This window comes from Alligator sinensis, unplaced genomic scaffold, assembly GCF_000455745.1.
Source record: "Alligator sinensis unplaced genomic scaffold, ASM45574v1 scaffold619_1, whole genome shotgun sequence".
NCBI lineage: Eukaryota > Metazoa > Chordata > Crocodylia > Alligatoridae > Alligator > Alligator sinensis.
The window spans coordinates 734655-745576 of NW_005842134.1; the positions used below are offsets into that span (position 1 = coordinate 734655).

The 10922-nt window shown below is 45.7% G+C and overlaps 1 protein-coding gene across 1 annotated transcript in view; it reads left to right on the forward strand.

The window, feature by feature from the left end:
* The window catches only part of LOC112550515 (protein eva-1 homolog C-like), a 52543-nt gene extending 41871 nt beyond the window's left edge, over positions 1–10672 (forward strand). The window contains exons 3-8 of the mRNA XM_025205948.1: positions 2889–3012; positions 3607–3759; positions 4458–4601; positions 4961–5032; positions 7737–7826; positions 8803–10672. Of these exons, the coding sequence (XP_025061733.1) occupies positions 2889–3012; positions 3607–3759; positions 4458–4601; positions 4961–5032; positions 7737–7826; positions 8803–9191 (972 nt within the window). The 3' untranslated portion in view covers positions 9192–10672. The remainder of the gene's footprint in view (positions 1–2888; positions 3013–3606; positions 3760–4457; positions 4602–4960; positions 5033–7736; positions 7827–8802) is intronic.
* Positions 10673–10922: the final 250 nt, after the last annotated feature.

The window sequence follows — 10922 nt, forward strand, 5'->3', positions numbered from 1 at the left end:
GCTGGGGCCTGCAGCTGGGTCTGCCTGGGGGGTCAGTCCCTGCCAGACTTTTCCCCGCTGGAAGGGACAGGGGCATGGGGCAGGGCATGGGGTAGTGAAGGGAAAGCCTAGGAGAGACTGCACTCCACAAGCAAAGTCTGGCTGTGGTCTGGGGCCAGGGAGGGGGTTTAAACCCCCTTTCCTGGCTCAGTGTGCTGGCCCTGGGCCAGGGTGTGGCCATGCCCCCTACTCTCCACTCTAGCAGAAAGCGGGTCATGGGGCTGAGACAACAGCCTGGGAGAGACTGCCCCCCATCCAGGGCAAACCCCAGCTGGGGGAAGAGCCAGGTCCGTCTGCTTATCCAGCCGGGTGCGAGGGGGGAATTTATGTTTGTGCCTGGCTGGGGGTGGGGGTGACTGCGGCTACTCGAGAGTGGCAGAGAGTAGGAGCAAGCCCTGCACTTGGTGGGGGAGATGGCGTGGGGCAGCCTATGCATGAAACAGCTCCCCAGCATTAGGAAGCTGAAGAGGAAGAGCAAGGTGCATGCCCCGAGGGTCCCAGGGGCCTCAGCATGAATGAGTGGCAGCTGATTGGGCAGCAGCACGGATGCAATGCTGCTGCAGCTGCAAGTGGGCATCTTGGCGGCTGGACTGTCTGTGCAGGATAAGCCCTTTGTGCCCGTGGCCCCCAGCCAGCTGGGAGGCACCTGCAGGCCCACAGGCCAGCAGCCACACACTGTGGGCACTTGTGTGCCCGCATCCACTGCCACCACCATACCCACCTGCACAGTGCATGCTTGTCTGTCACACATAGCAGCTACAGCGCCCTCTTCCCTGTGGCCACCCCGTCACATAGGACGTGGCCTGTGAAGTCCACCTCCGCTCTGCTGCCCAGCCAGCCACCACCTGTGCATGCTGGGGCCCCCAGGATCCTCAGGGCATGCACCTTGCTCTTCCTTTTCAGCCTCCGGATGCTGCAGACCTGCTTCATGCACAAGCTGCCCCTGGAGCTGTCAGGCTGTCATCCAAGGTTTGCCTGGGGTGGGGAGAAGGGTGGTGGATTGTCGATGGGGTGGGCCAGCTAGTGCCTTGAGAGCTGATGCTTTGGGACCTAGGATCTAGGGTGAAAACACTATAACATGGATTACAAAAGTCTCAGAAGGGTACTGTCAAGCTGCAGTGCACAGAATTTCAATCCACTTAATTGACTACTGAAGATCTAAAGGGTTTTTTGACCCAGTGGGTCTCAACTGCCAGAAAGGCATGAAACCAGGTGTTGAAAATTGGATTAAAATCTAAGGCAAAGACAATACTTAATTCCTGGTCACAAGGATTCTCTGTCAATCTCTAAAACACAAATCAGCAATAGATGTTCCTGAGCATGATCCTTGTTCCATATATTTACTTTTATAGTAAATATATGGCAGTTTGCAAAAATGTTCCATTTCAAATAAGGGGTAGCTACCTTAAAAAGATTGAGAAAAGCTGATTTGAGGAATAAATAGCATGGTTGATGGAATTGCCAGATATTAAACTGAGAGGACTTGTGAACATGAGTGAGGAAAGGGAAATAATACAAAAGGACAGGGACTGATAAAGTATAGGCAGAAAAAAAACTCATATCAGATTAAAGTTAGACTAATGCAGATGAATGCACCTATGGAAGCATATCCTGCAGGACAGACGGTCAGTAGGAAAGTAAAGTCTAGAAAGCATTAGCCCTCAATAAAATGATCTTAGCACACCAAAAGGTACCATAAAGATAATACCCTACTTACTTGAATCTAAGACAACCTCCCACCCACCCACCCAGTTGGCATAGTGGGGAAAGACCCTTGTCTTAGATTTGCAGACAAAACAGAATTGTGGGGTGGGGGTGCTGCAACTCTGACTCTGGTCTTGAACATGAACATGTTCAGTTCTTTTTGTTCCCCTTCCTTCTCCACAACCATGAGGATAAAAAAACTTACTTTTGTTTCTAAATACAAACTGTGATTCTCTTGTAACCACTTTACTCCATGAGCCAGAATGTTAAGAAAAATTACAAATATCACAGGACTTCTGATAAAGCTGTACAAGTTGGCAGCACTGGTGTTTCCAGTGACTTGAATCTTTCCACTGGGGCTAGTGTAGCTTATAGAAACATGCCAGGAACAAACAATTTAGCCATGAGTTTGCAGTGCAATGTGTCTTCCATAGACAAGGACAGGGTTAGGCTGCTTAAGCCAAGACATTGTGTAACATTGGAGTAATGCAGGATAGTTCCCATTCTACATATGTTCAATATGGCGATGGGAAGAATATTATGTTCAGTTCTGCATTGTGTATTAGATATGCGGGGCGGGGGACATGCACTAATTGGAGGAAATATGTTTGATTTGGCTAAGATGAAGGAATTGAGATACAGATAGGGGAAGGCTGTGAACATCAAAGAGCAACGCCTGATGCATAGGGATAACAGGGAGATGCGTACTTTGTCATGCAGTGAAACAGAAAAGTCAGATTGCCTTATTCCCAATGTGGCAGGCACTACACAGCATGTGGAAGATATAGAAAAAGGAGGAGAAATCACTGAAGGTTTTGAAACTGATGGGCTCCATACTTTTCTATTATAACTTTTTTCCTTTGGCTGAAAAAAGTCTGGTAAAGGGTAAATTTCTGTTTCGTTGTTTTGTAACAGCTCTGAAAGGCACTTACGGAAGAAAGGGTCATTCCTGGGTACAGCAGAATGTTATCGCTGAGGTCCAATGCCCAGATGTTTTACTTGCTATAAAAGTTTGGGAGTGTGATCCATCACCTGGATCACTGCTCCATGGCCTGGTGTCAGTATATGGAGGTGCTCTAGGGTAGAGGGACATGGCATCAGGATTTCTCATGTTAAATGTATATTTGGCTGCTCTCTTCCCACAGAAATTGTTGGACGAATGCCAGGACCAGAGGTGGTGCCAGTTCTCTGTGCATAGCCAAGTGTTTGGGCAAGACCCATGTCCTGGGACACACAAGTACCTGATAGCTTCATACAAGTGTAGACCAGGTGAGCTTTGCAAATGGATTTAAAATGCTGGGGCAGGCTTTGCTCAGCACTCTGTGGTTGTCCATAGGCTATTGATGTATCAGGATATAAAGGGGATTTGTTGTATTTGTTGGTGCATTGCCAATGAACTTCACTGGTGACCTAGATGGATCATCCTGTTACTGGAGAGATGGGAATTATTTTTATTAATATTGCAGCATGCCTTTGTGTGCTAGGTACTGTACATTTGCACAGGGAAAAATGGTCCCTATTAAGAAGCTAAAAAGAAAAAGTGTGACCTAAGTCATACAGTTCAACAAATAGTCAAAGAATCCATAGGATAAAAAGTACTTTTCTACTCCTATATGGAAATAGTAACAAATAGTTAATACATTTGTCACCCAGCTGGAAAGAAGAAGGCAAAGGCAATGTTTTAATGCTACTATTTAATGCTACTATTAATGCTGCAGTTGGGTTTTAAATTGCACAGACTTTGGAAAGGACTGGAAGGTCCCACTTCTTCAAGGCTCCAATACAAGGCACTTTATTCATTCATAGATGAAAAGACTTAACTGTTAATGATGCAATAGCATGTTCTGTCATGTTGTTTCCTAGCTAACCACCGCATTAAGACAGTGTGTGAGAATGACAAGCTGAAGTTGCAGTGTAGGACTAAGTCCGTCCTAACAATTTACTCTGCAAGTTATGGGCGATTACTGCGGGGGAAGCCGGAGTGCGATGGTGTGAGCAGGACTGGCCCCCACATAGGTATGTTGGGAAGGTACAAACTGGGAATCTGGCTGAGACTCCTTCACAGACAGAAGTGTTCAAGAATGAGTTGGGATACTGCCAAAGACCTTACGCAGTCTAGAGCCAGGACAATGCTATGTGGGAAATCTTTCATTTCCATGCTTATAGCCAAGGCATTACACTGATGTGGGTGGGTACTTTTCACCTAGATACAAGATTGTACTCACATTCAGCCAGGCCCCTCACAGCAGATCCTGGAGCCATGCTCCACCAGGCTATTGCTCTAAGTGTATGTACAAAATCATGGAAGTGTATGTATACAATCAGCACCCCAGACACATTAGGTGCATCATTCATCCTTAACCAGCTCCCTTCTTAATGAGCAGTGAGATGTGTATGCAGTCCTGACAAGGTGGCCCATATATGCTCATTCATGAATGCTTTCCATGGTATTGTAACAGGACATTAAAGGCCATGTCATGGCACTGGGCTACAGGGTTTCTTTATCCAAATCAGGAAATCACAAACTCTCAGGGTGTGAATCTCAGTGGGCACCTAGTTCAACCCCTGCACAGATTGCAGGATTTGCTGTTTTTACACTGCTGCAGATATATCCCTTTTCTGCCTCTTCTTGAAAACCTCCTTTGGAGGAAATACAGCCATCCTGCTTTATTCTCAGCTGTTGGGTAATATCAGCTTGACAATTGCATTTGCAGAGTGTTTAGCTCCTGATGCCCTGAGGAGAGTCTCCAGGAAGTGTCACAAGAAGGAGAACTGCACAGTCTTAGCTGACACGGCCACCTTTGGGGATCCCTGCTTCCCTGGCATGAAGAAACAGCTGCGGGTCTCCTACACTTGTGGTACGAGCCCTATTATGTTTTTTAATTCAGGCAGTGGCATTCTCAGTCATGCTCTGAGTCTAGTGCCCTATTTCAAGCCTAGTAACTCAACAGGCTAGTGCAGTTAGACACACTGGTGTCTGTAACATCTTTGATACCCTCAGCCTGATAACCTGGTACTGACTCACAGCTGTGTCAGCTGGAGCAAAAGTCCATAGCAAGATACCTTAACCACTGTCCAGCTATACCTTCATGTTTCCCAAGTTCCCACCTAGGATATCTTGCAGCCCTCCTATCTCCTGTCAGCCCCTGGCTGCCACACCTTTTCTATAGGTTGTGACCAAGCTGCTCTTTCAGTACTGTCTCCTTTTCCATTTCAGTGCCAAAGCAGCTGATGGAAGAGGTGGGCCATGACACCTCAGACCCCTTCTTGCTTTCAGACTACACACACGGTAAAAATCTGATATCCTCCTTGAGCTTGTACTGAATGAAGTAAGACTGTTTGAGACTGTGGGTGAGATGGTCACGCTCTGTCTGCCTGCAAACGCTTTAACTCCCCACCATGCATGCGATGTCTCCTTCAAACACAAACTGAGTGTTGGTGGACTTACTCAAAGGCTGAATAGTACTGCCTTAAGAATGAAGGGAAGAAATATCTTAAGCTAAGCCATAGAGCAGACATGCTCTTACCCTTTGTGAGGAATGCAGATTTCACATCATGGGAAACAGGAATCCAAACCAGAACTTTTTTCCCCCATGGCCGTGGCCCAGGGCCCATTTCTCATGGTCACCAAAATTCAGGCCATGCCTCTTTCTGCCCATTCTACATATTCTAACAAAATGAATGTGGGTCTAACCTCTTGGCATGTGGGTATTTCACACAACCTTAGTTTCTGCAGTGCATGCAAAATTGCTTTGAGCCCCCATGCCTGTAAGTACATGTGATTCAGTGCAACAGTCTCTGCAGTGTTGGCTTCTTCAGTCTTTGATTTTGTAACACTGCTCCATCAGTGCTTTCAGTGTACCTCACCTCTACCCTGAAGGCGCCCTATCTGGTGGAAATTTATTCAGCATGTTTACTCTGTCTTGGGTTTTACAAACTGTCTTCCAGACACTCCATATCCTACCCAGAGAACCCATCACCAGCTAGGACAAGTGGAGATATTGCTCTCTATATTGTTTCATCCTGGGCTGTGTCCTAGCCCAAATTTGCAGGGTTACTTTCTTCCAGTGAGGAAAGGGCAATTTAATTGCTCTGCAAAGTCTCTCTCTGGTGGATTCATGGGCCATATCCAGACATGCAGGCATGTGTGGTTTGTGGCTCTGCAAACCTCTTTGCAGCACCACAAACTGCATGCCTAGAATGTTAAAACACGCCCCACACCGCAACTGTGAAGTGCAGGGAAAAACTTTTCTACTGGGGTTTCCCGGTAGCAAAAAAAAAGGCTGAGAAAAAAGCAGCACATACTACAATATCATGTGCCAGAACAAACAGAAGCTTGGTCCTCCAGGGAGATGCTCTGGCTGCTGGCCAGAGTGTCTCTGTTATTTGATTTGCACCCTGGCTGCTCCAGCACTCTGGAAGCCAGGAGGAGCAGGGAAAGGGCAGTTTGCCCAAAGCGGGACAATTTGTCCCTCAGTATGGAACAGGTGCAGGAGCACACGCTGCAACACAAAGTACCAGCATAAATTTGTGCCGCTACTATTTGTGCTGCTGCAAGCACATGCCCATGCACATCTGGACATGGCCATAGTGTCCTGTTTAGTACCAGTCAGTGAGATTCTCTGAGGAGTCAACGCCAGCAGTGAGGAATGGGTGATGTCTACATTGCAAGTAGCATAGTATAGTATGGAGATACTGAGTTACATCTAAATGAATGAGCTGGGGTGCTTGCAGCAGCCTCCCTGCAACAGCCTGGAGTTCTGTAAAGGTTAATTTATTCTGCTTCTCAGTTAAAGCCAGTTCAAATATCTCAGTATGCAGGGCAGATCTAGAATTTTGAAAAGGGAGTGCAGATGGTGAGGTGCATCATCCTATATAAAACAACACATATTTTCTCTAGTTACAAAGTACACTTGAAGTTTTACTAATATGCCAAGAGCCTAGGGCTGTATTATTCTGTTTGAAACGAAAAATATAACTTCTTTGGAATGAGTTAAAACTATCTGCAGGGCTGTGAAATAGAAGCTTCATCACCAGGAGCAGTGAATACACAGCAGAATTACAGAACTAAGGACAGCTTGATTAGTGGAACATCAAGATGCTTAAAAAGAAGAGAGGAACATTAACACCTGTGAAATGAAGAGTTTAGAAGGGATTAGGTAGATTGCAATGAACCATGAAGCCAAGTGACTCCCTCAGCTCTGATTGACTAGAAATGCTGCTGCCACTGCGAGGCAGTTGGTTTTAAACTTTGGATGGACCAGGAATCAGAGCGGGGTGCAAGTGCATGAGTGCACCCCCCTATCTATATGCCTTACTGGAGTCTGTGCTGTGGGCTTACCCACAGAGAAAAGCAGCAGCTGGTGGGGTAACAAAAGCAGGGTAGAAGATTTTACTCTTCTCTTAGTTTGGGAACATTTTTATCATGAACAAAAGCAAGGTTCTAAAACCAGGAGAGAGAGATAGAGGAGGCTGTTTAGGTGGCCTCGTGGTCTGCCACTCATTTTGGGATCTATGCTCATGAAGGAGGAGGAAGTGGATGGAAAAAGACCACCAGAACAGGATGGAGAACAGGAAATGTGGGCAACAGGAAAAGCATTGGGTCTATGGAGGGAGTTCTGTAGGACATAGATAGCAAAGAGGAACAGAACTTGGAGGAGGCATAGGAATAAAGCAGAAGGGAGAGAAGTGGACAGATGTGCAGTAAGGAGACCAGAAAGCAAGAGGGTAGTCTGTAACAAGATGTAGAAGGAGGAGTGGAGAGTGGGGCACAGAGGGCAGGGGAAGCAATGAGAAGAGGTTAGCTAGGATGTAGTGACTGGCAAGGAACACATGAGAGATGTGCAGAATGGGAGTGGGGAGGAGCAGAGCCCCAGAGGGAGAGCAGACAGATGATGATTCAGGTTTACAGAGCCGACAACAGTTGCCAAGCAACTTGCTCCTGTTGTTCCTGAATCCCAGTTTGTAAGCCTGTGTCCCCTTGTTCACTGCAGGTGGCTGGTACAAAGGGCCGCGGCTGTCCAGGCTCCGTGAAGATCTGATGATTTTTACTAGCTCACTAGCAACTTTTGCTCACCTCTGGGGTATGTGACTTCTTTGGGTATGAGCCACTCCCTGAGGAGAGGGAAGGGACAGAGACAGGTCTATGATTCAGTGATTCTTGCTTATAACAACGCTGGCAGAAGCAGGCACAAAAGGGCTACATTGCTGTAGGTTGGTGCACACTTGAGGGAGACTTTCATGGAAGTTGTGTGCAAGGTACAGCTGCAAGGGTAGAGCAGTGTCTTGGAGATTCAAGGATTGAATGAACCTGGGACTGAAGCACCCTCTGCCCAATGGACAAGGAGACTGTACCCCGTACATGGAAAATAACAAATCTGATGACTGCTACATTCCTCACCCACTACAGGGAGAAAGAAGGATACTATCCAGGGTGGTCAGCAGACAGCATTTGCGACTGCAGGGGCCTTCTTCCTCTTTCTCTTAGACTTTTGAGTCAATTTTCCTAAAGACATGACAATACCTCATAGAGCTCGCAGCTAAGACTCAATAGCTTGATGAAAGCTCTCCCACAGGACTGAGAGCACTTGGCAAAGTAACCCTGAATAATGAAAAGTTACTTAGGCAAATGATTTGAAATAATTCCTGGAACTAGAAATGAGGCCATTGTGCTACCAGCCCCCAGCCCTCCCAGGAGTCATATCAGACTTGGATTGTGCTGGTTGCAGGAATGGAAAATTTGTCCCAATGGACCAGATCAGTGATCTGTATCCTGTCACCTACAGAGACAAAAACAGATGCTTCCAAGGAATGTGTAAAGCCCTATCATGCCCCTAGTTGTGTGACAGTATATCATGGAAGCTGGGAGAGATTCCTTCTTGGACACAGCTAGGTCCAATACTGGGAAGCATGAGGTTTTTATATTCCTCCTTCCCTTTGCTCTCATATTTGCCCATTAGAGATATGACACTATTAGTCCCTTGCAAGGTAGAGTGATGCCTGTGACTCTTTAGGCATAATTCATATGTTGAGGTGAAGTATTTGTACTTTTTTCCCCAGGTGTCCCTGAGAAGGTGGGGCTCTATTTTCTTTGTGGAGTCTCTGGAGGCTTGGTGATCCTGCTTTGCATCTTCAGTCCTAAAATGGCCTTCATACAGGACATGAAGGAGCTCTTCAAAGATTCAGAGATGGGAAGTAGCTCTGAGCTGACCAGGACCAAGTTACGGGATAACCAAGATGAGGACAACCACAATGATGACAGCTCCTCAGACTCTTCCTTCCGCCGCCTAACCCGCAACTACCGAGCCTCAGAGAACATCTTCAGCCCAGAGCTGACTGCAGCCTTGGAGGATGCAGCTGAGCTCAGGGGCCATGAGGGCGAGGAGATCTGGATGCCCAAAGAATCTAGCCCCTACGCTATTCACAAAATCAAATCTGCCACCAAATGAAAGCAAGGAGCAGCACCATGACTGTGAACACCATGTCATAATCAGCAAACAGCTTGTCTTCTCTGCAGTAACAAATAATGGGTGAGAGTGGGAGGGCAAATAGCCTTGTTTGATGCCTAGGCATCTCATCTGTGGACACCCAGTCTCATTGCAGGTTTAGGTCATATGTGCAATATATTTGTTGCTTTCAATCTAGTCTCTGATAAAGTTTTGTTATGATCCAAATACACACTAGAACAGGTCAAATCTAGCAGAAACAGCTATCCAGGAACCATTTCCCAGGAAAGAGAATTCTGGAAATCTCACTAATAAGAGACAGAGGATTCTTAACCATGCCTGATGGAGTCGCCTAGCCCACCAGCTCCACAGATACTAAGATTCTGTAGCTTCTGTTACATACAGTATCTGTGAAAATCATGAAATTGGATTGATTTGGTAAAAGTTTCATTTTAGAAGAAAACTTGAAGGGGGAAGAGTTTCAGAATGTTTGAAATGATGTTTTGAAACAATTTTCCTTTTAATTTTTTTTTTAAATGTTCTGCTCTCTATTACAAAAATCAACAGTAAACAAAACAACCAGAAAAGAAATGTAGTTTTAAGCTTTTTCAGGTTTTGGCTCAGTTCAAATGAAAAAGGATTTCAAAATCATGAAATCTTAGAGGACATGGAAGTTCTTTCATCTGTGCAGCTGTGTTCGAGACCCTTTCCAAAGCACCAGGGGGCACTGCAGGCCAGGATTTATCTGGAGAGTCTAATTTTAATCCTAATTCTGTTAGGAGATAATCTGTTTGCCAAACAAATGCAGAAGCGGAAATCTTCCATTGTTCTAACTGGGCTTTATATATGATGTGGTGGTGTAATATTTGTCAACTGACTATTCTTGAGAGGATATAACAACAATACCAATCAAGGGAGTAAAACCGGTGCATTACATGGCATTTTGTCTACTTTCCTGGAAATATCTGTCTGCTTTTACCGAATTAACCTTGCAGTTCATGCTGAATTCTCTGCTTATTCGTGGTGGAATTTCTATCAGCTGCTAACCCCTCAAATACTGCTAAATAGGCCTATTTTGGTCTCATGTGATTAGGTAGAGCTGTGGGGGACCCAGGACTGTGATGCACTGGAAGCAACTGATGTGCAAAGTTTACCTTGTTCTGATGGCAGGTCTTGTTCTCTGTACCTTGTTTTCAGAAAGGCCAAGTATTACTTTAGAAGAGAAACCAAAAAAGCACCAGTCCTGTGCTCTGTATTTATACATTACCTTATCAAACAACAGTGTTGAACGATATTAGGTTGAAGTCAAGCAGAAGGTAGGACAGTGTGGCATCTTAGAAACTAACAGGTTCAGAGAGGTGCCTTTCATAGGCACCTTCCTACTTTGTCAGATGGTAAGTTGTTGCCTATGAAAGCTCATGTCTCTCTGAACCTGTTAGTCTCTAAGGTGCCAATTCTGCCTTATTGAACAGGTTGACTTCCCACAGCTGGAGTTATGTAGACAAATGATGGCTTCTGCTTACAGTCAGGATTTCTTTGCCTTTCAGTGGGTGATGCTACACAAGGTGCTTTACTCAAGATTAGAGTACTCAAGATTACTGTGCAGTAAGCATCACCTTCTACACAAGAAGACACTGCACAGTAATTTGCTGCAGTCATGAGTAAATTTGCTACCTGTAAATACAAGTAAAAATTTACTTTCAGTTACGTACTGCACAGTGCGGCACATGTAGA